We start from the raw sequence: 26,155 nt of genomic DNA on the forward strand, positions 1-26,155 counted from the left end.
TGAACTTGTAAAAGTCTGTGTGTATAGGTGCACTCAAGCCATGTGGCTAAAAAGAATGTCTTTCCCATAAAACATCAGTGATTACAACTTGCATTTAATGCTACTAATTTGTAACCCATTTAAGAGAGATTTTGATAACAGGTACTTGGAAGGGATGGGGGGGGGGGGGAACCAAGTTAATGAATCTCCAAGGTTCCAACATTTTATTTTTTAATGCAGCAGTATACCACCATAGTATAAGTTACAAATATGACCCATCTGTGCTGTTTGTGATTTTACACATCTGTAGCTCTAATACAAATAGTTCATTAAATGGTGTGAAAATGCAATTATGTTTCAAAGCATCAATAACACACCCAGGGGTTTAATTTAATTAGGGCACAACGCACATGATAAGCATAAATGAGGTAATAAAAGATTATTGTGGTTGATTAAACACTAAAGGTTGAGACATTTGGAAACTACTGAAGAAATGCATGTGAAAACCTATTAATCTGTCTTGCATATTATGCTTCTTATACATGAAGGGAAGTCTGTGTTCTACAATGTACTTTTTTTAGGAATAAATCTCCACCAAGAAGTTCAGAGAACCCTCTGCTGCCGCCTGAGACTTTCCACTGATGTCACAGTTGACATCATTGCCTCCATTTCATTTCTAAAGCTAGAAATTATTTTTCACCTCACCCTCTGAAAGTGGCACATGGAAACTTTCAATCACGCTGATGCAACAGTACCTGCTGTTTTGAAAATGATTAGGTCACAACTGTATGTAAACCTTCGGCAGCATATTAAGGGCATTATGACACATGAGGTTTAAGTCATCTGATAAGTATTCATGTGGAGGAAAGGGATTTGTGATGTGAATGAGCATGGTGACCAATGGAAGCTTTACACTTGCATCTGAAATGCAATCAAAGCAAGAGGCACTTGTGTGAAAATTCACTTAACATTCTTCTAGGGAATGGTTCCATTTTGATTTGTCTTCACCAGGCCAAGCCTCAGTGCTGCAGATTTCCTTTTTGGGGTGGGTGGACATGTGATTTGAAGATCAAGTGCTCCAGCAAGTGCAATACCTTTTAATTCAGTAGTGTTCCCCTGAGCTTTTAAACCAATGTGAGAAAGGACTGTAGAAAAATAAGCTGTTGTCTCATACAGGAGAAGAATGTGCACATTTCAAAGATACAATTGGAAAATACACATGAAAATATACAGAGATGTCCATGCAAAAAGAAAAAAAAATCAAAGTTCACAATCTGATACGAACACAAGCTTGAATGAGCTTTGGAATTTGGAGAACTTTGGCAAGCTGATTCGTACATCCCTATTCCAGTGTAAAGCACTCCCTCCTGAGAACTAGGAACTGTCAAGACTTCATCACAAATGACTGAAGCTTCATGTCTCATTTGCTGCTTTGTTGCTTAATGTATGCGTGTGTGTGAGCCTTGTGTTATCTAAAACTCCATTTCTATGCATGCTTACTAAGGGTAGGGTGGCCAGAAGTTTGAGATGACAGGACTCCAGCACCATTAATAATTGTGTAGAAGAGGGAATTTCAACAAGTATAGTTGTCATGTAAGATTCCCCCAAATTCCCTCTTCTATGCAACTGAGGTGGAGGAGCCCTGTCTTCTCTTATATCTGGTCACCCTACTGGAGAGTAACCCCCTTTGAACTCATTGGGGCTGTAATTTAACCCACAGTGAGGATGTAGCGCGTGCAGGGCAAGAACTGCTGCCATTTTGAATATGCAACCCCACCCAGGTGGTGTCATGTCATGCAAACCCAGTGAGACCATGCAAACCCATGGTATCTTTTAGGGTTGTGCGAGGATTGTTTAATCTTCACAGAACCCACACTTGCCGGGTTTGTATGATACGATAATCCCTGAGCAGGGGTTTGCATGTTCAAAATGACCGCTGCAGGCACTGCAGCTCGTTGTGGGTTAAATAACCTGTGACGAACCATGGCGTGTTGTCCAAATCCAGACATTAGGACCTATGACTGAACTTGATAGAACCTATGTAAATTTCACCCACCCACTTTTCTGTTGTAGTTACTTTAGTTGAACACGTTCAAGTTCATTTCCAGCTGTGTATTGCCATGTTTTGTTCTTTCTTTTCCAGATGAGGATCCTGACAACCACAAGCATTCCAGTAAGATCACTCTTTTTTTTCTAACAAATTCAATTAAAAAGTAGAAATTAATGAAATGAAATCTTGAAAATGTTTATCTTTGCATTTCCCATATAGGTTTGTATTTTGAAATATGCAATATTAGGCAGATTAATTATTTTTCTTTTGAGTACAAAGATACTATATAATATATGATGTGATTACATTACACATTCTTGTGTCAAAGGATGCATAAGAAATACAGTGTACTTCATAAAATCAAACACACAAAATTTCCTTAACTTGTCTCTTCGAATTGTGATTAGTGGTATTTCAGTAATTCATTTCAATTTTTAAATCACATGTAACACTAGGAAAAAGCACTACCAGATTTCTAGTTTGAAGGCTTGACACTGAGGACCGATGGTGCTCTAATACAGTTTAGGAAAATGTATTACCTATTTTAGGGGACCGCGGTGGCTTAGTGGTTAAGACGCTGAACTGCAGACCGGAAGGACAGCAGTTCGAGACCCGAGTGCTGTGTGATGGAGTGAGCTCCCATCTTCAGTCCCAGCTCCTGCCAACCTAGCAGTTCGAAAGCAAGAAATTGCAAGTAGATAAATAGGTACCGTCTCAGCTGGTTGGGGACACCTTTACCTTTACCTTTTTATTACCTATTTTTAAAAAATAATGTAGTTCAATAAAAACCATTTTCTAGCAATGTATTAACAGACAATCTTAATTCTGGACAGAAGAAAGTCAAGAAGAACTGGCTGGTTAGGATTTGCCAGAGGGCAGTTTTATTTATTTATTTATCTAGGTTGCAGTCCTGTACACCAGCCTTCCCAAACCTGCTGCTATCCAGGTGTCAGACAACAATTCCCGTCATCCCCAGTTATACACTGTGGTTAGCTGGATTCCATGGGACTTATTTCTGAGCAGACCTATATAAATTGTGCTGTTAAAGTATTTATACCCTGCCTTTTGACGATAAATAGCATTCAAGGCAGCGTCAATTAAAAAAATCCAATTTACAAGTATTATTATAACAGTTGTTACGATAATATTTACAATGTAAATAATATCCAATCTACAGTAAAACAAATGTAATTAAATCATCAAAACCAACAAAAGATTAAAAACCGTTAAATTGAAGAAAATACTACAACTAATAATAAATAGTAGTAACAGATAGCAGCAGATGAAGAACAATAAAAGAGTAGCAGATCAGCCATTAAAAAGCCTGGGTAAATAAAACTGATTGGATTTGGCACCTAATACATAACATTGTTGGCATTGCACAAATAAGCTAGGGTAGGCATTTGACAAATGCAGCACCATCACAGAAAAGGCCCTTTCCCTGTTCTCCATCCACCTCCCTTCTGAGGCTAGAGGTACCTGGAGCAGAGCCTCTTAACAGTTAGGCAGGTTCAAGCAGGAGAAATTGGTCTTTCAAGTTCCCTTGTACCAATCCATTTAGGATTTTTTAACTTGAAACCAGCACTTTAAGTGCTGTCCAGAAACAAACCAGAAACTACTGAAGATCTTTCAGCACTGATGAAATCTGCTCCCAGTAGCAAGCCCCCATTAACAGTCTGTCTGTAGTATTATGAATCTGGTGAAATTTCCCAACAGTCTTCAAAGTAGTCCCATGCACAGTGCATTACGGTAATCTAACTTGGACAATGGGGCACTATTGAGTGGGTCTGATGGAAGTGCTTTCAGAGCACAAAAACGGTTTCCTCAAATCTTACTGTGGCCTAATACTAAGAATATTGACAATTAGAGATGCAGAATCCTTACATCATTTACTTGAGGACTAACTGCCTGGGCTATCCCAAGGTTCTTCACTGCCTTAGGCAGAACAGCAAATAGTGCCCGTTCACCTCCAAGTTCAGGTGAATTGTACTCAAGGCTGGCCAAGTTATTTTGGCACCTGAGACAGAAAATCCCACAAACATCCTTCCCTGGGAGTAATTTTTTTTTAGTAATAATCTAAAATAAATAAATAACTATTTCCTTTCACGATCAGATACCTGAGGCCTCACTCTGTCTAATGGGAGGGTTGGCCCTGTCAGGGTATATTTTTAGAGAATCTAGTTTGCTAGTTAGAGATTACTGTATTTCATGCCTAAGAGCTCCTGCTGGCAGAACAGTGGGCAATAAGTCAATTGATTAGGACAATTTATCTAGCCTCCTCTTGATGATGAGAGAGCATCATCTTCTGTCTGCATTCCCCAGGTGATCAACTTACTTGAACCTTGTTTTTATTAAAAACATTTTTCCCATGTCAGGCCTGCCTGCCTCTTCCTCACAATGGCACTGCAACCGTTTCACTCTTATCATGGTTAGATCTCATTATAATCATCACAGGCTATAAGCAGAACTTGAAGTTCTGGGCATACATTCAGACAGCCATAGTTGTTACCTTCTAAATTTGATTTAGAATCATAATAACTTTTCAAATTGCTCCATACAAATTGCAGAGCACAGAATAATTTCTCTTTATGTAGTACAAAACACAGAGATGTAAAATAAATTTATATCTTGATTGAGTCTGCCACTGTCGTGTCTGGTTTGGCCCTAATCTTACCTCACAGGCCTGCTAAGAGGCTAAACAAATGCTCTGAACTCCTTAGAAGAAGTTTTGAGTACATGTGTAATATATTATAAAACTTATATTACAAATTAGTAAAACATCTCCACATCTACATGCTAATAGCAAAGTATTTAGAATTCTATAAATATGACATTACTGTCAAAAAGTAAACTCTAGCAAACTCAAGTTTTATAGCCGCTGATACCTCTGCCTTGTCATTATTGCCTGAATTCTTCTTCTTTATATAAATCAATTTCATAAGAAGATTTTCAGACATCAATTATAGATAAAGGTTATTTCCTTGCAAGCCAGCAGAGAGCTTGATTCTGCCAACATTTCTTTTTCATCAGGACAGTTCCTGGATCACTGGATGTGATTACCTTAGTCAACTCAAGCGTGTTGTTGCTGTGACAGAAAGAACCATCATCATATGGGATTATAAATCACAAGGGTCTGCCCTGGTACGATACGGAGTTATGCTAATGTATTTTTAAAACAAGACAAACTCCAAAGAATATTTTCTGGTGTTGTGCTGCAGTTTAGTTCCACTGAAGTATACTGCATTCTTGTTATTAGAAGCTAAGCAGAAAAAGAAGCTGGTCATAATATGGGTGCTTCCAGACAAGGCTTTTATTGAGCAGTTGCCCTGCCTCATTCATGGAATGATACAGGTGTCCAGACATCATCATCATCATCATCCAATTGTAACCCTCCTGTGTTTTCCCATTGCTTCTTCCATCTTTTTTCTTACTTTGGAGGAAAGGATGGAATAGCTGTGGAATGTATTTGATTGGTAGTGCTAGGAACCCTCCATCTGGAAGTACCCTGTGAATATGTAACATTTTCATGCTGAAGGGTTATGGGCATTTCTGCATGAGGCTTTTATCCCACACCTTTACCAAGGCTTCTGCTTCCGGATTCTTTGCAGAATTAAGTTCGGCTCCTTTACACATCCTTTTTTCTGGGGGATTTCTTTATCTGCCTTTCTATATGTATAATTATACAACCACTAGATGGCATTGTGGAATTGCGCAATTACACGAGACTCTCAGTCTGCCATTACCAGACTTCCCTCGTTAGGGAAAAAAACAGCAATAATGGTTCCAAAGCACGGGAGAGTCCCTGGAGGATGACGACGACATGTAAAGGACCCACAAACTACTGGGAGCGAGTAATCATGAGTGCACAATAAAAGCCTTGTGTAGAAAGGTTCTATAACTAGTAAGTAGTGATATAACTAATGAGAGAACTGAGACTGGTTTCAGTTCCCATGTGCAGCAAATATCCCTTTATCCATCATAAAGGCATAGAAACCTAGGGAACATAGCTGCAGTTTAAGTTAGGGGAAATGTAGACATGATGTGGAAGTTCCATGAGTGGATCTTCTGATGGATTTGGGGTGGGGGGATGTTAAAAGTAGCCACAAGGGACCTGATTTGGATCGGGGCTACAGCAATGGATGAGGGATTAACCCTTTTTCAATGCACCGTTTCACTGTTTAAGTGGCCCGCCCAAGCTGCTCTTAGACACAGATGGAGGAAAAGACAGGCTCCCATATTGTACCTTCCTCATTCCTCTTGTCACTAATAACAGCTTCAGTGTGTGTGTGCATGTGTGTGTGTGCGCGTGCGTGCGTGCACAACATGTGCATGCGTGCACGTGTGATTTAAGCTAGGAAGATCTCATGGGTGGGAAAGATTAAATTCCCCTTCCACAGCCTTGATCCAAATACCCCTCACCCCATGGCTGCTTTTATCAAAAGAAAAAGGTGACAGGAAATTTATTTATGGATCTCTGTTGGTCGTCCTTATATAAAATACGTAGTAAAAGTAAGACTGTATTGATTTAGCAACTACCTGGACATCTTCATTGCTTGGCAGTTAAATAATAACATGTGCTAATACAAACACATGTTAAAGGTACCCTTACATCATAGTGCAGAACCTCTTTCAGCCCAGGGGCTGAACTCCATTTTGGAAGAGTTCTTGAGGGCTGCATTCCAGTAGTGGGCGAGACTGAAGGCAAGAGGGGTGTGGCCAGAATTACTAAAAAAACAACAAACTTTAGCATCAACTCTTACTGCCAGTAGCTAAGCTTAGAAGAGGCAGCTCAACTTTTTTAGAATTCAGACCATCACAAATATGTGATTTGGCATTTGGAACTCAGACCCCACCACTGCTAGGTTCTCAGTTCCTTAGCCGAGTAACTTGTCTATCAGCCTCATCAGTTTGCCTTCTGTGAAATTGGCAATGGAGCAGAAAATTGGGTTCAAAAGAGTAGTTTTGTGTTTTGGAGCTCAAACCCCACCTCTGCCTTGTACTTAGATTCTTTGGCAAGTTATTTTCTTTTAGCCTCACCAGTTTACCTTCTGGGAAATGGGTGTTTTCTGATTGATGACACCCTCCATGGCAGCCATTTATAGAATGGGCCCTTCCACAACAGCCATTTTCTGAGGATACCCACAACATACTCCTGCTATTCTAAATGAGCCCACCAGATTAGACCATTTCATGGAGGATAAGGCTATCAGTGGCTACTAGTCATGATGGCTATATATTACCCCCAGTATCAGAGGCAGTATGCTTGCTGGGAACCCTCCTCTAGTGGGAGGGTGCTGTTGCATTCACGTTCTGCTGTGGTCTTCCCATAGGAATCTAGTTGTTCACTGTGGGGACAGGATGCTGGACTAGGCAGGCCTTTGATCCTGGGAATTATTGATGAGGGTGCTGAGAAGTCTCACAGATCACTGGTGCCCCCTTCACCTGGGGGATCAGTTATCAGATTTTTCTAGGGAGAGGGAATGAATATTAAACCAGTGTCTCTGTGGTGTAGTTATAACTTAAGGCTTGAAATTGAAATCATGGCTCTACCAGCGAACTGTCTTCCAACATCATTTTCTGAATAACATTTTTATATTTGAAACCAAGTGTTGTTTTCAGTACAATCATAGAATCAATGCCAAAGCATCTAATGCACTATTTGGTTTATTTCATAGGATAATTGTTTTATCATCAAACCCATGGAACATTGTCTCCTCTGTGTTTGTTCAGTTCCTCGACCAGCAGAACTGCTAGTGAAGGATGACATCTTAATGGGAGATGATGGTGGATATGTTAATTTATTTACCATTACCAGTGATGACTTTGGTCTAAAACAATCTAAATCTAAAAAGAAAGCACAAATTATGGTTATAGATTCTAGGAAATTCAAGAAGTAAGTCCAGATGCTTTGGGAATTCTTATTATTGAGACATAGAATTATAGTTTTAATTAGATCCTGTGATGGAAAGTAAATATACTGCCTAACATAAAGGGGAAATAAATATTGTATAGCGCAGTGGGCTAGAATTTCAAAGATACCACTGAGATAGAGTCAAACAGAGAATCAACTGTCTCAGGAATTTCGTATTTGAAGTTTGCTCATAAAAATTATAATTTATGGTAAGTTTAACAAGTGGGACCTGCAACAAAATGTCACAGTGTAAAGCATTCCTGTTCAGGATACCAGCCAGCCAGCCAGCCATGCTGGCTTCCAAGATACTCCATTCTATATCCCCTCTTCCCCACACACCCCAGTTTCCCTTTCCCTTTTTTCCCACTCTCATGAACCAGCCAGCATTTTGTGGCCACTAAGTATGCTCAGATTTCATTAGGCAATTGGGATTTTCTTCCCTAAAGCCTTTTTGTACATCTGCAAACTAGGGATGGGAGAACAAACGATTTTCAGGCTTGCCTAAAATCACTGTGAAACTCGTCTTTGGCTTACTCTTGTTTTCATTTTTGACCTGTTTTTTTGCTCATTCAAACAGGAAAAGTGTGCACTTCCCCCTGTTGACTAAAACCTGAAAATGTGTATTTATTCTAGGTGCATTTCAAACTGCGCATTTAACAACAACAACAATAAATACACATTTTTTTAATGTGTTCACAAATTTGGGGAAAAAGCACTCCTGCTTGTGTCCATGTTTGAGATGGCAAATGGGACATGTATGTTTGCATGATTTGTGAATGGGAACAAAATTCTTGAACATCCCAACTGCAAATCTTGGGGTTCTCCCAATCCTGCTGATAGTGCCCTCTTGTGTGTGTGTGGATGATGCTGTTTTGGCTACATAAAGATCCATATTCAGAAAACTGCGTTTGCTATTAGTATGTATGATCCCCCCCAACACCCGCCCACACACACACACATACACACGTATTCCAAGTTTGGTAGGTGAGTTTAGGATGATTATTTTTAAATAATGCCAAATGTGCATAGAAGCAACTATAAGTCAATAACACACATTGCTAACATGCTGGACAGTCCAAATCATTTTCTTTCTAATGAGCGGGGCAAGGAGAAAACTCCATAGGACTGTGAAATAGTCAGGAAATATCTCTGGGTAATAGTGTTGTACACATGTGTGTGGGTCTGGGGGAATGAGGCATATGTTCAAGAGGAATATTTAAAGATGTCTGTGTGCACAATCCGCTGAAATGTAGTTTAAAATCTCCAATAAAGTGGACTGGAAGCAAGAGGATGGCTAAGAGGAAGGGGACTGCAGAATGTCCATAATTCATGGTAATAAAGGACATCATAGTAACGCTAGTCCCTGTATTCTGAGGAATTAACCGTAATGCAAAATTACACAAAAGTGGAGCTGTAATTTAGACAGGACATGATATTTAGTGCAGAGATTGCACAAGCAAATTAAATTAATTTAAAATTATTTTTACTCGCCTTTAAGGGTAAAACCTTCTCAAAGTGTCATATGAGATAAAAACCATAAAAAACAGATACAGTAAAATTCAGTAACTGGATATTCATTAAAAGTTCAATAAAAGCAAATGTTACTGATAAAAAAAATAACAATTACATAGAATCAGCAGCCCAATAACTGATGGAAAGGCCAGTAAAAACAGGTAGTCTTCAGAGCTTTCCTGAAGATCTGCAAGGAAGGGCCCTGACAAACACTTGATGGAAGCTGATTTCAGAAGTACGGAGCCACCACTGAGAAAGCCCTGTCTTTGTTCTCACCAGTCTAACTGCATGTGGCAGTGGCCAAGTGAGAATTGCTGCTGACCTCAGAGTGTGGGCAAGCTAATACAGGAAAAGGCTGCCCTTCATGTAACTTAGGCCCAAACCATTTAAAGCTTTAAAGGTTAAAACCAGTACTTAAATTGGGCTTGAAAACACACTGGCAGCCAGTGCAGCTGGCACAGTTTCGGTGTCACATGATCAGGCTGCCCAGCCCTCACCAATATCCAAGCAGCCATATTCTGCACCAGCTAAAGCTTCTGAACTGAGCTGTCTTTAAAGGCAGCCCCATTGCAGTAGTCCAGCCTGGATGTCACCAGAACATGAATAACTGAGGCAAGGTCCTCCTTCTTCAGGTAGAGTCACAACGGGCATACTAGCATAAGCTGGTAAAAAGTACCCCCGGCCATTGCTGCCACCTGAACTTCCCAACTAGCACTTAGTCCAGGATCACGCTCATAATCACAGGGGACTATTGCCTGAGAGACTAGGATGTGGGTCTGGCAGATGAAGAACTATATATCTTAAGTTCTGAAATTTTGAAGAACTGTATACTGTATCTTACAGTATCTGTACAACAGGATTATCTGGGCAACAGGATTATCGTCTCATAAAAGATGACTGGAGATTCTCCCCTTATTCTTGATGACTTGCCAGCATGTCAAGCAAGGCCAAGCTCATTTTCTGTTATGTAGATGTGCCTTTTAACAACAATTTTGTCTTACCATCCCCAGTATTAAACGCAAGCTGCACAATGACTGGGTTGTAAAAGTAAAATACCTTCCAGCCTTGAATTGTTTTGGATCCTGCTCTTTGGACAGTGTTCATTCTTTGGTTTTGGATGACCTGAAAAGACTAGAAGACAACGTGTAAGTTACTACTGGAACTATGATTCTCATACGGATAATCATACTTACAAGTTGAGTCCATTTGAAAATGCTAAAGGAATGCTCATTTATGCGAGCTGTGTGTTTATTTTTAAATGGCAGTTAACTGAACATCCCATTCAAAATTAGTTATCCAAACCCTGGCAAAGCAATTTTTTACACAGCTGACTATCTTACAAACTAGGCTTTATACGACATGCTGTTGCCAATAATGCTGATTTCTTTCTTGTAACTGAGGGTGGGGAACCTAAATCTCCTGGGCCAGATTTAGCCCACAGGAGATCCCCGATCCAGCCACAAGCTTCAGAGATAAGGGATTTTCCCTTCTCCTTTCCTCACTGTAATGAAGCCTTTAAAAGGGGTGGGGGGGTTAAAGCATGGGGGTTAGTGTGGGGAGGTGTCATTTCTGGGGAGGAAAAGTCTAATCCTCCCTCAGTGCTGTACCCATCCCTGAAAAATGGCCCTCCCCCACTGCAATGAGTTTTTAAAGAAGCGTTAAAAAAGCCTCTATTGGTGCCAAAGGAGGCTTTTAAAAGCTTCACTGCAACATGGGGGGGGGGGCGGGGGGGAATGACTGGCCCTTCCCTCCCCAATGTGTAAATATGTTTTCCCCTCTTTTTGCGTGTCCTCCCCCCACACGAACATTAGGCCTGAAGATTCTTGTACAGCATTTCAGTAAGGCAACTAGATCAGATTACCTTTTACAGTTATATGCTGCTCCCTTGTGAACAGTAAACCCAGTCTCCTGCTGTCTTAAGGAGGAAAGCAGCTGAGTAAGGCTGCCTTCTGGATCCGTGGCTCCCTATCAAGCAAGATTATAAGCTTCTCTGATTTCTGCTAAGGGAGCATGGAAAGTTTGTGAGGCTGGCAGAGCTCTCCCACATGGTTCTTTATTGCAGGGCCATTGGCGTTTCCCAACAGTCCTAACATATAGCATTGGATACAAACTGGAATAATTGGTGCTTATATCCCTACTTGATCAGATGTTTTATTGTGATTGCAGATCTGTCCGTGAATTTTCAGTACCAAGAGGGGTTAATGCTTTCACATATTGTGGAAAAGCCAATATTGTCGTTACTGGAGGTAAGTAAAATGCATTCAGTCGACTAAGTAAATCTTCATGATCATTTTCAAAATTTCTTGATCGCAAAATTGATTCCTTTAGTGTAAGTAATTGTTCCTGTTTGTAAGATAACCTAAACTGGTATAATACATGTGGGTTCAAGTGTGATCCAGTGTTAGGGCCAAAACAGATTATATGTGGGAGACCTAGGATCTAACTCCCAACTGACGTAACCCTTGGGTCAGCACCCAGGGTCAGAGTCAGCGGTTCTTATTTTTCAACCACATGTCTATGGGTTCTTCTTTTGTATTAAGTTCTGGCTCTGTGGAGAGCGTGTCTTAGGGTGAGGGTCTCTACACTAGGGCAATCCTGCCCCATCACCAAATGTGACAGACAGATCACCACTGAGGAATCCCTCCCTTCACTTCCACTGCCACCATTAAACTACACTCCTTTATTTGAAGTATGCCTTTTCCCCTAAGGTAGCTAGTCATTAGGTGTGAGACAAAACAGATCAGAGGTACGCGGAAAGTAAACAAAGATATATAGTATTTTATTAAAAATAAATAAAACAAGAAAGCTTATTATTTATGAATGTTGTTACTACTTTTAAGCAGGGTTTTATAGTTACCTTTACTACCAAACAGGTGTTAGAAGCCCCAGTTTCTACCCCTAACCAACCTTAAACCAGTTGCCCTATCAAGCTCCGCCCCAGTTAACTCACAGGCCTAACAATGAGGGCTTGAAAGGCAGTCTGCGTTCTGGCTGGGTTTGACTTCCACCTGGAACCTTCAAGGCTGTTCACCAGGCTTCTCCTGAAGTCTTCAGTTTGATCCAGCAGCTGCTCAGGCTTCAGTCAGACCACCATCAACAGCTAACACTCAGGCTTCAGCATTTTCCTTCGACGGCTGCTCCAGGAGTCTTCCTCTCTCCACTTGCAGACCTTCCTCAGCGTCTGCCTCACATGCTCTCAGCTTGGCCTCCGGGTCTTGTAGCTGCTCATCTTCGTGGCCCCCAGCCTCTCACAAAGACACCTCCTGATGACTCTTCTTTAGGCAACTCCCCTGACAGACTTTTCTGTCAGACTCCTCTCTCAGATTCCCCTGTCAAAGTCCTTATATTCATTCTAATCAGAACCCTGCAGCCAGTCAGCTTTAGTGTGATCAACATTCCATCGCCCTACCTCTTTGTAGGCTTAGGACCAATGGGCACCCTTAGAATTTTCAGTTATTCTCCAGTAGCAATTTTGATCCTGTCTTCTCATATATAAGGACAGAAACCCGGCTTCGTTTTCACCTTTGAGGTGGTAACAGTAACTTCCCTTTTTCTTCTGCCATTCAGTCCTTTAGTCATTGAAACATAACATAATAGTTAAACTTTTACCTCAGTTTTACTCAGTTTCTTCATACACTCACTGAATGAGCCATCATACCAGGATTCCCAGCATTCATTTCAAAAAGCAAGTGTCTGGCTCTTGTAGAACTTAAGGTATGAGACAAAATGTGCAGGAACTATTCTCCCTCTTTGTTTCAAAATAAACTAGCCTTTCAGCATTTCTTAGCCAGTGAATAAAGTTATAGCAATGATGTACACATCCATTGTCTAGAGAAAGAAATTCCTGGCTTATTTCTAAGCCTTGAGGGGGGCCGTGTCTTCCTTAGTGGAGAAGTGACTCCTGTTACAGAGGAGCTTAAGATGTGCTGGGTTTCATAAGAACATAAGAAGACCCATGGTGGATCAGACCAAGGGTCCATCTTGTTCAGCATTCTGTTCACACAGTGGCCAACCAGCTGTGGACCAGGAACCCACAAGCAGGACATGAGTGCAACAGCACCCTCCCACCCATGTTCCCCAGCAACTGGTGTACATAGGCTCACTGCCCCCGGTTCTGGAGGTAGCACATAGCCATCAAGACTAGTAGCTATCATAGTCTTTTCCTCCAGGAATTTGTCTAACCTCCTTTTCAAGCCATCCAAATTGGTGGCCATCACTACATCCTGTGGTAGCGAATTCCATAGTTTAACTATGTGCTGTGTGAAGAAATACTTCCTTTTATCTGTCCTGAATCTCCGACCAGTCAGCTTCATGGGATGACCCAGGGTTCTAGTATTTTGAGAGAGGGAGAAAAATGTCTCTCTGTCCACATTCTCTACACCATGCATAATTTTGTGCACCTCTATCATGTCTCCCTTTATCCTCCTTTCCATTCATAGGTACTATTTATTGGATGTTACCCTAAGATCTTGGCTCAGGAATCAAATTTGTTCCAGAAGCATGGTTTGAATAGCTATCAGGAACAAGCATCGGGCTCTGGAATGCTGCATCATTAGGAGCCACACAGTATAAATAAATATGCACTTTGATTTAATTAAAGGGAGTGTTTCCCCGCAACTGGAGGATACAGGCAAATGTCTCTCTAATTGTCATGCCACCCATGAGGCTACCTTTGAGTTGTCCTATTAGATGGGCCTGATGAGACAAATAGTCCAATCCTGAAGCTTACTAGTTCAGTGAGGTCAAAGCACAAAATCAATTACTCCAAATACCGTTGATGACTCCTTTTATTCTGAGGATGGTGCAATGACACCTTGAATAGCAAGCTGGATGTAAATGTAATCAAGTGGCAGGGCACCTCCCTGCACCTTCTATTCTGGAGTTGGAACCAAACTCTTGGACCCTTTGATACAACCTATCCTGCGCCTAGCCTCTGAACAATCAAACCCTTTGTAGTCTCCTGAAATCCTAGAACGGACTCTAATTAAGGCACTGTTTTTCCATTCTTTTGTTGAGTATACTTTATCCTGGTGTTTTTCAGCTTTTAGAATAAAGCAAGGGTTCAGTTGATGCTAAACATCGTTCCTCGTGACTTGTTATTAGTACAGTTCTCTTTATTAGTGCCAAATCGACTTTTCTCGGTCCAGGAATCCCCTTAAGCTTTCCTATTGAACTAACTTACTGGTTGCGTTTGCCTAGAGCCACCTTGTACACCCAGAGAAAATGATTTACCAACCCTGGCATGGTACCCATTGAGTCCCAGAGTCGGGTTCCATATTTTCAGGAACACAATTTGGCTTGTGCTGTAACCTGTTGTCTGTGTGAGTTGCCACCTGTAGATCCAAGGGAGGTAGTCAGGAAATGTGTCTAAGGCATTGGGAAACAGCTACTAAACAGGCTTGAGGGAGTGCTCAATTCTTTCAATTCTATTGGAAACCCTAAATCTATTTTTATCCAAAAATTGTGGTAGCTCCAGGGTCCCTAATAATGGCATAGCCTCCATTCAGTCTCCCTATCATCCTCCATCCAAATACTTTTCTTTTGGGGCCAAAAAAGAACCAGATTTCCTAGCAACAGACATCCCTAATTTATGTATTTTTATTATTATTTATTACATTTATATCCCACCTGTTTTCCTCCTTAAGAAGCCCAAGATGGTGTACATAATTCTCCTCTCCATTGTATCCTTACAACAACAACTCTGTGAGGTAGGTTGGGCCGAGAGTCTGACTGGCCCAAAGTCACCCAGTGAGCTTCCATAGCTGACTGGGGACTTGAACTGGGATCTCTTGACTCCCAGTCCAACACTCTAGCCATTACACCACATTGGCTCTCAGTGTTTGCAAGCGGCAGGGCTGTGGTGGAGAGAGCGTGGATTATGTAGGCCCTTCAAAGTAGGGATGGACGAAAGTCCCTTACCTGTCCTCGAAGCTTGCTTCGCGGTGGGGGGGACGCGCTTCGCTTCTCCCCCCGAAGTTCATGCGACGGGGGGGGGGGCGCCCTGCCTCGCCCGGCCGAAATTCAGGCCGGGTGGGAGGCGCCCCATCCCTCGCCGGCGAAATTCAGGCCGGGTAGAAGCGCCCCATCTACCCGGCCGCGAAAAAAAAACAAAAACAAACCACCCCCGTGATAGGCTACGTAACGATTAACGTAGCCTATCACGGCTAGGTTTCCAAAGTCAGCCGTGATAGGCTACGTAAATCGTCACATAGCCTATCACGGGTGACTTTGAAAAAAAAAAGCGCGTACACAAATGGCGGCCCCCATAGGGAGCCACCATTTGCGTTCCTTATTTGGTCCCTGTAGTCTACGTAAAGATTTACGTAGACTACGGCAAAAATAAGGGCAACGCAAATAGCAAATGGGGGCCGCCATTTGCGTACGCGCTTTTTTTTTTCTCAAGGTCACCCGTGATAGGCTACGTGACGATTAACGTAGCCTATCACGGCTGACTTTGGAGATCTAGCCGTGATAGGCTACGTTAATCATTGCGTAGCCTATCACGGGGTTTTGTTTTGTTTTTTTACCGCACTTGTAATGGCGGCGGCGGCGGCAGCCGGTCAAAAGACCGGCTGCCACCCCCACCCCTGACGAAGACCCGACGAACGCTGCCGGGACCCGCCGCCGGGAGGGACATTCGTGAAAGGTAAGTCCCATCCCGGGGGGGGGCGGGGGGTGGAGAATTTCACCACCGAGTTTGGTGGGCCGAATGCGTTGGCACTCGGCCCCCCGAAGTTTCGGGGAGAAATTCTCCCCCATCCCTACTTCAAAGTAACCCTGCTGCATGGTCCAGTGTTGTTATCCAGTATCCAGGAAACAAAGCAGGGGGATGTGAAGTTGATTGTAGTAGCAGTGCAATTAAGGAAGGATTGGAGGTGAAGGGAACCAGGAAAAGAATTAAGGGTTTCAGTTACAGGTAGAAAGATGTCACTTGGGCACCAGGTCTACCCGCCAGCAAGTCTACCCTTTTAGAAACAATGGAGATATAGATGTGATATGCAAGTTTCTCAAAGGCCAGGTCTACCCAGCTAGGTAGATTTGGTGTCCAGGCGTTGCTGCTACTCAGTAGGGATGGACAAAAGTCCCTTAGCTTATCCCACAGCTTGCTTCGCGGTGGGGGGGAGGCGCTCCGTCCCTCCCCCCGAAATTCTGGGCGGGGTGGGAGGCGCCCCATCCCTCCGGCTGAAAGTCTGGCCGGGGGGGAGGCGCCCCGTCCCTCCGGTCGAAAGTCTGGCTGGGGGGGAGGCGCCCTGTCCCTCCAGCTGCGAATCTCGTCTCCTGCCAGGATGCAAATGGCGGCGGCCGTAGCCGCCGCCGTTTGCGTCCCTGCAGTCAGCCGTGATAGGCTACGTAAATCCTTAAGTAGCCTATCATGGCTGACTTTGGGGGGGGGAAGCGCGTATGCAAATGGCGGCACCCATGGGCGCTGCCATTTGCGTTCCTTATTTGGGCACGTGTAGTCTACGTAAACATTTACGTAGACTACATGTGCCCAAATAAGGAACGCAAATGGCAGTGCCCATGGGCGCCACCATTTGCATACGCGCTTTTTTCCCCCAAAGTCAGCCGTGATAAACTACATAAGGATTTACGTAGCCTATCACAGTGTTTTTTGAAAATCTAGCCGTGATAGGCTACGTAAATCTTTACGTAGCCTATCATGTTTGTTGTTGTTGTTGGTTTTTTACTGGGAAATGGCGGCGGCGGCAGCCGGTCGGAAGACCGGCCGCCGCCGCCGAACTGCCGCCGGGAGCTGCCAGCGCCAGGGACATTTGCGCAAGGTAAGTCCCATTCCGGGGGGGTGGCGGGGGGGTGACGGACCGTTTCTCCACCAATTTCGGGGGGCCGAATGCGTTGGCATTCGGCCTCCCGGAGATTCGTGGAGAAATTCTCCGACATCCCTACTACTCAATCATCAAATATAGGAGACCTGTTTTCTGGTACTTGGAGTGTGCGCACGTGCGCGCATGCACAATATAAATAAATCCACACATGTACACACACACACACACACCTCACACACACACCAGAAAAAAATCCTGTAGATGTGGCCAGGTCTTTTTTCTTCAGGAAAGGATGTAGCTGGTGCACCAGTCGAACCTGGTAAAAAGCGCTCCTAGCTGCCATCTGAGAATCCATAAGCAATGCCTGATCAAGGACCAGCCCAAAGCGGTGAGCCTGCATCTCCATCATAACTGCAACATCTTAATCTTAGCATTGCTCTGAAGGCCTTTATCAGGCCTTTATCTAGAGTAGAGCAGCAGCAGGGGAAACCCTGTCATATTCCTACTAAAGTCCAATTCAAATGTGAAGGAAAAGCAAATGGTAGGAATTCCCTATATGGTACCATTTTAGACTGAGGGCTCTTTCACACGGAGCTTTTATCCTGCTATTGAGATTGCTCACTCAACCTCCAGGACACATTCAGAGGTATTCCGTGGTTATTCTGTCTCAAAAAGATCCGGAAATGATGAACTATTTATTTTAAGTCAGATTGTTACACTATTAACGCTGTTTCATTGAGTTCTATGGAACCTTGAAAATTAAAAGCTTCCCCTCGGCAATCACGTGGTCGCTGTCTGGGAGCCCCCTGTAAACGTGGAAAGGTTCCACAATGGGAGGACTGCGGGTTTTTACTTTAACTGTGGTGCTGGAGAAGACTCTTAGGAGTCCCCTGGACTGCAAGGAGGTCAAATCAGTCAATCCTAAAGGAAATCAACCCTGACTGCTCATTGGAAGGACAGATACAGAAGCTGAAGCTCAAGTATTTTGGCCACCTAATGCGAAGAGAAAACTCCCTGGAAAAGACCCTGATGCTGGGAAAGATTGAAGGCAAAAGGAGAAGGGGACGGCAGAGGATGAGAGGGCTAGATAGCATCACGGATGCAATGAATATGAACTTGAGCACACTCAGGGAGAGAGCGGAGGACAGGAAGGCCTGGCGTGCTATGGTGCATGGGGTCACGAAGAGTCGGACACGACTTAACGACTAAACAACAGCAAAAGGCAGCCTGAGTTGAGCATTCTCCTGATTGTCCGACTTTCTGCTTCCTGAGAGATTATATGTCTGCTGTAGAGAAACCTATATCATGATCTCAAGTTGCAAATGGAACACCATGATTTGTCAAGATACTTGGGCGCAATCCTATGGCTGCTAATCAGTGGCTAGATGGCCATAGGGTGGGTTTGTTTGTTTGTTTGTTTAATTTATTAATTGCCCATCTGGCTGGTCACCCAGCCACTCTGGGCGATGTACAACAACAAAACAGTTAAAACAATAAAATTCTACATTAAGAACATTATAAAAAATACCCTAACCCACCCCAAATACCTGCCTGAACAACCACGTTTTTAATGCACGGTGGAAGCTCATTAAAGAGGGGGCATGGCGGAGTTCCCTAGGGAGGGAGTTCCACAGAGTGGGGGCCACCACAGAGAAGGCCCTCTCCCTCATGCTCACCAGCCTAGCTGTCCTGACTGATGGGGCAGAGAGAAGGCCATCCGAGGCTGATCTTGTTAAGTGGCCTGTCTGTTGCTGCTGGAGGCGCTCCTTAAGATAGGCTGGGCCGGAACGATATAGGGTTTTCAAGGTCAAAACCAACACCTTGAATTTGGCCCGGAAAACAACTGGTAACCAGTGCAACTCCTTCAGCACTGGAGTGATGTGATCTCGCTGGCGGCTGCCTTTAATCAGGTGAGCCGCTGCGTTCTGTACCAGCTGCAGCTTCCGAACCGTCTTCAAGGGTAACCCCACATAGAGTGCATTACAGTAGTCTAAACAAGAGACCAGGGCATGTACTACCGATGGGAGCAGATGGTCTGGAAGGTAGGGGCGCAGCCACCATATCAGATGGAGTTGGTACAGCACTGTCCGGCTCACAGCTGACACCTGAGCCTCCATGGACAGCTGGGAGTCTAAGATGACCCCCAAGCTGCGGACCTGGTCTTTCAAGGGTTCCACACTGCCTCATAGGCAGCGTGGATCGGCCCTGCGCTCCACGCGTGTAAGAGCAGTGCAGAGCAGCAAAAACGGGGCATTTCTGGGGGCGGGCCGGGCCAGGGAGGGTGGAAGTGCCTTTCTGACTCTTCCTATGTGTCGACTGGCCTCCCCCCAGCTCCGACTTCCCGTGTCTAGACAGCTGAAATCGGCTGTCTAGCCACGAATGCAGGGCAGCTGAAGCACAGAGGAGGAGATCCCCTCCACGCTGCTCCTGACCTGCATTGGATAGGTGGTCGCCTCCGAGTTCGGAGGTGGCCACCTATCTTGATAGGATTGTGCCCTTAGTCAACATCACAATGGGCCTCCAGTTCTTTAGACACATTCTGTTGCCTTCACTGAAGAGATGTGACAATGGATCTCTCTAAAATTAAGCATGCTTGGTTCCAGCTATTGCACTACTCTGTGTAGTTCAGTCAGCAAGGAAAAAGAAAATGTCTGGTGTTAATGGAGCCGATTGAGTTACTGACACCTTCCTATTGATTAACAGAATGAGTCTGAAACATTCAATTTTTTATTCTCCATGAAAAATCAACATCCTCGCAATACTTTTTTTAATCAAAGTACTGAGCAGTACATATTCATCATGCAACCAAAATAAGAACTTATTTAAGACATGAGTCAGCTGTTACAAAACAGTAATATACTGCAGTAGAACCAATTGGGATTCTTATTATTAGTAGTAATTGCTCTAGAGTGTCTTTTGCTGTAATCATGCAGCTCTGACAAAGTATTGTCAAGTGCTGCCAGTCAGTGACATAATGGATTCTGCAATATATCTGTGTTTTTGAAAACAGCTTTTTAAAAGCAGTGCCTTTATAACTCAATAGATCTTTTTTTGCTGATGAAAAATAATCTTTAACGCCTTTTAGTCATATTGCCCAGAAGAATGATGGCAACTAGGTAGGGAAAGGGGAACAGAGACAGTATTTTCCTTGCTTGTTATTCGTGTCAATGGAATTCTTAAAGTGATACATGTAATGAATATTGCAGAAGTTTAATCACCTTTGAAGCATTTGTGTTGTCACCTACATCAACTAGCCCAAATTCTGACAAACACCTTGAGTTCTCTGAACCAATTCTATGACACACACTGCTTCTTGACAAGTGCAGGAAACCATGCAATCACTTATGAGTTTTCCACCCACATCTACCTACACCTGATCATCACACTATTCTTTTCTGTTTGTTGGGCAACTGCTTCCATCTGCCATCAAAAAAAGTTTCCAGAATCCCCCCATGCTGGGCTGACATGGATGGAAGATGCACAAGAAAGTTTTATTCTTGGAGCTCTTGGAGATATAGTTTGAAAGGATATCTCCAAAACATGATGACAGCTTCCTTACTCCAGGGACAGAAAAGAAGATGTAGAAGAAGAACCTGAGCTTGTTAAGGGAACTAGCATTGTGCCAGATCCTTTTCTTTCTTCTTTTGTTTACATTTCTTTTTATTTTAGAGAAATCCATAAGACTGGAAGAAGCAGAGACCAACAGCAGGGAGCTGTGCTAAATCCCTAGTTTGCTTTTCAAGCTGTAATTGGCTCCCAAAACAAACAGCTGGGAAATGAAACATAGTCCCTCACCTATTTCTTCATGAAAGGCTTTGAACAGGCAACACTGCCCAAAACAAAGCCTCTCCAAGTGCTAAAGAAATAACTTAAATGCCTTAATGCAAATATTTCAGTAAATCAGCTGCTCCCTGTCTAAAATAGTTAGTCACAAGGTATATGTTGTGAGCAAGGTATATGTTGTGAACAAGCTATATGTTCTTGTGTTTCCTGTTTGCGTTGTGTCCATTTTTTCAACACAGGTTCAATCGGCCCTGGTCAGAACAAGCTGACACTTGATTAGGGGTTAGGAACACAGCATGCCTCCTTAAAACCTCACAGCTTCTGCAATCACTACAGGGGGAGTAGAATACAGGAAGAAGGAAGTTGTTCCCTCTGCAAGAGAGCGCAAGCCTCCTATTCTGGTAAAAGGAAACATGGTTGGGGAAAGGATGGTCAGATCTCCATGATAGTCGATGATTGATGTGCCTGTGTATCACAGTAACCTCTCAAGTCATGTGGCTGTGCTGTCACAAAGGCACGCCTATGGCAAAGGTGTTTAACATATTGATATATCATCAGGAATAAGGAGGGAACATCATAAGCCAGTTAGACCATTTAGCTAGAAATTCCAATATGATACTGTAAATGTCAACACAAAAACAAATGAAAATACTAATAATCCAAATCCCACAGATTAGTTTCTGACAGGCTGGTAGTTCAAACTGACTCCAGCAGGCTAAAAGCTTTTCCTACTTCCAAGATGGAGGTTACATCTTAAAATGGCAAGACATTGGTTAAACATAGAAATATTAATAACAATACAAGCTTAAGTCTTCTTTCACCACAGACTGGTAACTGTTGTGAGAGCAGTTCAATAAATACACTAGTATTAAACTATTAGACAGCTATTACTTTTTGAGAAGTGCTTTCTCCCTGATTGGTCTAGTTTCAAGCGTTCTACAAACACATGTGACAGAGTGGATCACTGATCAATTTCTTTATGTAGGAGATGATAAAATTCTTCGTTTGTGGCATCCTAACATCAACACCAAACCAGTGGGAAAGCTGATGGGACATTTATTTAGTATCACAGAGATTGTCACCAATGAAAAGGATCAGCACATTATTAGCCTTTCTACTGCAAAGGTAAACTATTTTTTTCTTTAACTTAGTAAGAACACATGATGTTACCCATGCCAGAGAACTAGTTGTGAATTTTATTGTAGAATATTGTTTTCCATTCATAGGTTACAGAGATAAAAGGGTTACAAAATAACGCTCCCAATTTCCCATTCACTCCAAGATATTCTCTGTGTGCTGTACCATTTGTTTTTGTAGGATTGGGATTGTAACATAAAAGGCAAGAAGAGATATTGATACTCAGTATTAGAAAGAATGTGCCACAAATTGCACATACGGTAAAGATTTCTTTAATCTTTCTCTTAATTCCTGAAGAGTGTTTGTTATGTTTATTATGTTCATATTAAGAACAATGTAAGTTCCATATAAATCAACTTTGTATTTAAACACTAGCCTGGCAGCCATAGGTGACAAGGAATTGCATGCAGGTGAGTGCATGGAATTCCATATAGGCAAGTGAAGGGGCTGAAGGCAGCATAAAAACCAAATGGTCTTTCCTCTGTCAGCTCCAAGCCCATTCCTATTTTTTTATAGGCTAGTAACTTTTGTGACCTTATTTAGAAAGCTGATGTAAGTAATACCCAGTAACTCCTCCTTGAGAACTGGTGGAAGCATAATGTGCAAATATGTAATTAATAAAATCTATCTATCTGCATACTCTGGCAACAGCCTCCAGAAACTTAAAGGACCCAAGTCCTTAGGGAAGTAGGGATGATGGAAGAAACCGGCTGGGGGATGGAGCTCAATGAGCTTTCATCAGCTCGGCCCCGCTGACTACGTTCTGTCATAGAATCATAGAATAGTAGGGTTGGAAGGGGCCTACAAGGCCATCGAGTCCAACCTCCTGGTCAATGCAGGAATCTAAGTCAGAGCATCCCTGACAAGTGGCTGTCCAGCCTCGTCTTGAACGCCTTCAGTGTGGGAGAGCCCACCACCTCCCCAAGTAATTGGTTCCATTGTCGTATTGCTCTAACAGTCAGGATGTTTTTCCTGATGTTCAGCTGGAATCTGGCTTCCTGTAACTTGAGCCCATTATTCCGTGTCCTGCACTCTGGGATGATCGAGATGAGATCCTGGCCTTCCTCTCTGTGACAACTTTTCAAGTACTTGAAGAGCGCTATCATCTCTCCCCTCAGTCTTCTCTTCTCAAGGCTAAACATGCCCAGTTCTTTCAGTCTCTCCTCATTGGGCTTTGTTTCCAGTCCCTGGATCATCTTTGTTGACCTCCTCTGAACCCTCTCCAGTTCGTCTGCATCCTTCTTAAAGTGTGGTGTCCAGAACTGGACACAGTACTCCAGATGAGGCCTAACCAGTGCTGAGTAGAGGGGAACTAGTACTTCCTGGGATTTGGAAGCTATGCTTCTATTAATGCAGCTCAAAACAGCATTTGCCTTTTTTGCAGCCACATCACATTGTTGGCTCATATTCAGCTTGTGATCAACAACAATTCCAAGATCCTCCTCACTTGTGTTGTTGAGCCACATATCCCCCATCTTGTAACTGTGTGTTTGGTGTCTTTTTCCTAGGTGCAGAACTTGACATTTATCCCTATTCAATGTCATTCTGTTGTTTTCTGCCCAGCGCTCCAGTCTATCCAGATCACTTTGAATTTTGTTTCTGTCATTCGAAGTATTAGCTATCCTGCCCAATTTTGTGTCATCTGCAAATCTGATCAGCATTCCCTGCACCTCATCCTCCAAGTCATTAATACAAAAGTTGAAGAGCACTAGGCCCAGGACTGAGCCCTGCGGTACCCCACTCGTTACCTCTCCCCAGTTTGAGAAGGTCCCATTGATAAGCACTCTTTGAGTCCGATTCTGTAGCCAACTGGATCCACCGGATCGTTGTTTCATCTAGCCCACTTTGAGCTAGTTTGCTAATCAGGATATGATGGGGCACTTTGTCAAAAGCTTTGCTGGAGTCAAGGTATATTATGTCTACAGCATTCCCAAGGTCCACAAGGGAGGTTACTTGATCGAAAAATGAGATCAGATTTGTCTGGCAGGATTTGTTCTTGATAAATCCATGATGGCTTTGAGTAATCACTGCATTGTTTTCAAGGTGCTTCCAGATGGATTGCTTTATCATCTGCTCCAGAATTTTCCCAGGGATTGATGTCAGACTGGTCTATAGTTCCCAGGTTCCTCCTTTTTACCCTTTTTGAAGATAGGGACAACATTAGCCCTCCTCCAGTCATCTGGCACTTCCCCAGTCCTCCATGATTGCTCAAAGAGAACAGACAGCGGTTCTGAGAGTTCTTCAGCCAGTTCCTTTATTACTCTAGGATGCAGTTCATCTGGCCCTGGAGATTTGAACTCATTCAAAGTCATTAGGTGTTCCTTGACCATATGCCTATCGATCTCAAGCTGCAATCCTGCCTTCAGCCTGTACTTTGCCTTTGCCGGGGGGGTCATAGACCCTCTTTTGGGAGTACACTGAGCCAAAGTAGGAATTGAGCACCTCTGCTTTTTCTTTGTCCTCTGTTATCGTTTTGCCATCCCTATTTAATAGCTGAACCACCATTTCTTTCCTCTGTCTTTTACTATGCATGTAGCGGAAGAAAGCCTTTTTGTTGTTTTTAGAATCCCTCTCTAACCTCAACTCATTCTCAGCTTTAGCCTTCCTGATGCCATCCCTGCAATTCTGTGCTGCCTGCCTGTACTGTTCCTTTGTTACTTTGCCTTCTTTCCACTTCCTATATGTGTCCTTTTTTGTTTTCAGTCATCTCTAAGCTTTTTGTGAAGCCACATTGGCTTCTTCCGTTGTCTTCCACCTTTTCTTCTTATTGGAATTGTTTGTAATTGTGCCTTGAGAATTTCCTTTTTTAAAAGCTCCCACCCATCTTGGACTCCTTTTCTCGTTAGAGTCACTTGCCATGGGACCTTACTGATCATTGTTCTGAGTTAATAAAATCATAATAAAATCAGCTTTCTTAATATCCAGGGTACACGTTTGACTACACTCGGCTTTTGCTTCCCTTAGAACGAAGAACTGAAGTACAACATGGTCGCATTCCCCCAGAGTTCCTGTAACTGCTACTTTATCCACTAAGTCATCTCTGTTGGTTAGGATCAAGTCAAGGATAGCCAATCCTCTAGTTCCTTCCTCTACTTTCTGTAGGAGGAAGTTATCCGCCACACAAGTCAGGAATTTCCTGGAGGGGCCATGTTTTGCAGAATTTGTCTCCCAACAAATATCGGCGAAATTGAAGTCCCCCATTACTACTACATCATGCTTCCTTAAAACATTGACTGTTTGTTTTTCAAAAGTTTCATCCTTGTCTTCTCCTTGATTGGGTGGCCGGTAGTAGACTCCGACCACCAGGTTCCTTTTATTCTTTGCTCCATTTATTTTGATCCAGATGCTCTCGATGGGGCTACCAAGCTCACCCTCCTGTATTTCTGTGCAGAGATATGTATTTTTCACATACGGTGCAACCCCACCTCCCTTTCTGTCGCTCCTGTTCTTTTTGAACAAGTTATATCCTTCAATTGCTGTATTCCAGTCATGAGAGTCATCCCACCAAGTCTCAGTTATATCTGTCAAGTCATAATTTCCCTCTTGTATTAGGTTCAAGTTCGTTCTGTTTGTTTCCCATACTCTGGGACATCGAAGACCATGTGCTTCATAGTCTGGCTTTCTTCCTACATGTGCTCAAAGACTATTATTGGGCGCTATTAGAGCTGTTCTCTCCATTGCAGTGCATGAGCCTATGTCCATTGTTACTCCCAACTTTACATCTCCCTTCCCTGTAGGATTCAGTTTAAAGTCCTGATAAAGTTCTTCATGCTGCGGCCAGCACATTCTTCCCATCCTTTGTGAGGTGCAACCCATCCCTTGCCAACAGTCCATCTTCCAGGAAGTATAGCCCATGGTCCCAGAATCCAAATCTCTTGTGCTAGCACCACCTTCATAGCCAGTCATTCACCTGTAGTATTTTTCTTTCCCTTTCTATCCCTCTTTTAACTACTGGAAGGATGTTAGAAGATGCAGTGATTACTCAAAGCCAACATGGAT

General features: G+C 43.1%; 1 protein-coding gene across 1 annotated transcript in view; it reads left to right on the forward strand.

Annotated features, from left to right (window-relative positions):
- WDR64 (WD repeat domain 64) overlaps nucleotides 1-26,155 on the forward strand; it is a 143,905-nt gene that overhangs the window by 37,784 nt on the left and 79,966 nt on the right. The window contains exons 6-11 of the mRNA XM_084828213.1: nucleotides 2,123-2,152; nucleotides 5,060-5,170; nucleotides 7,705-7,922; nucleotides 10,463-10,597; nucleotides 11,619-11,698; nucleotides 22,005-22,144. Coding sequence (XP_084684339.1) covers nucleotides 2,123-2,152; nucleotides 5,060-5,170; nucleotides 7,705-7,922; nucleotides 10,463-10,597; nucleotides 11,619-11,698; nucleotides 22,005-22,144 — 714 coding nt within the window. The remainder of the gene's footprint in view (nucleotides 1-2,122; nucleotides 2,153-5,059; nucleotides 5,171-7,704; nucleotides 7,923-10,462; nucleotides 10,598-11,618; nucleotides 11,699-22,004; nucleotides 22,145-26,155) is intronic.

The sequence above is a fragment of the Heloderma suspectum genome, chromosome 1 (genome assembly GCF_057233095.1).
Source record: "Heloderma suspectum isolate Gila_16-S chromosome 1, 16-S_ref, whole genome shotgun sequence".
NCBI lineage: Eukaryota > Metazoa > Chordata > Lepidosauria > Squamata > Helodermatidae > Heloderma > Heloderma suspectum.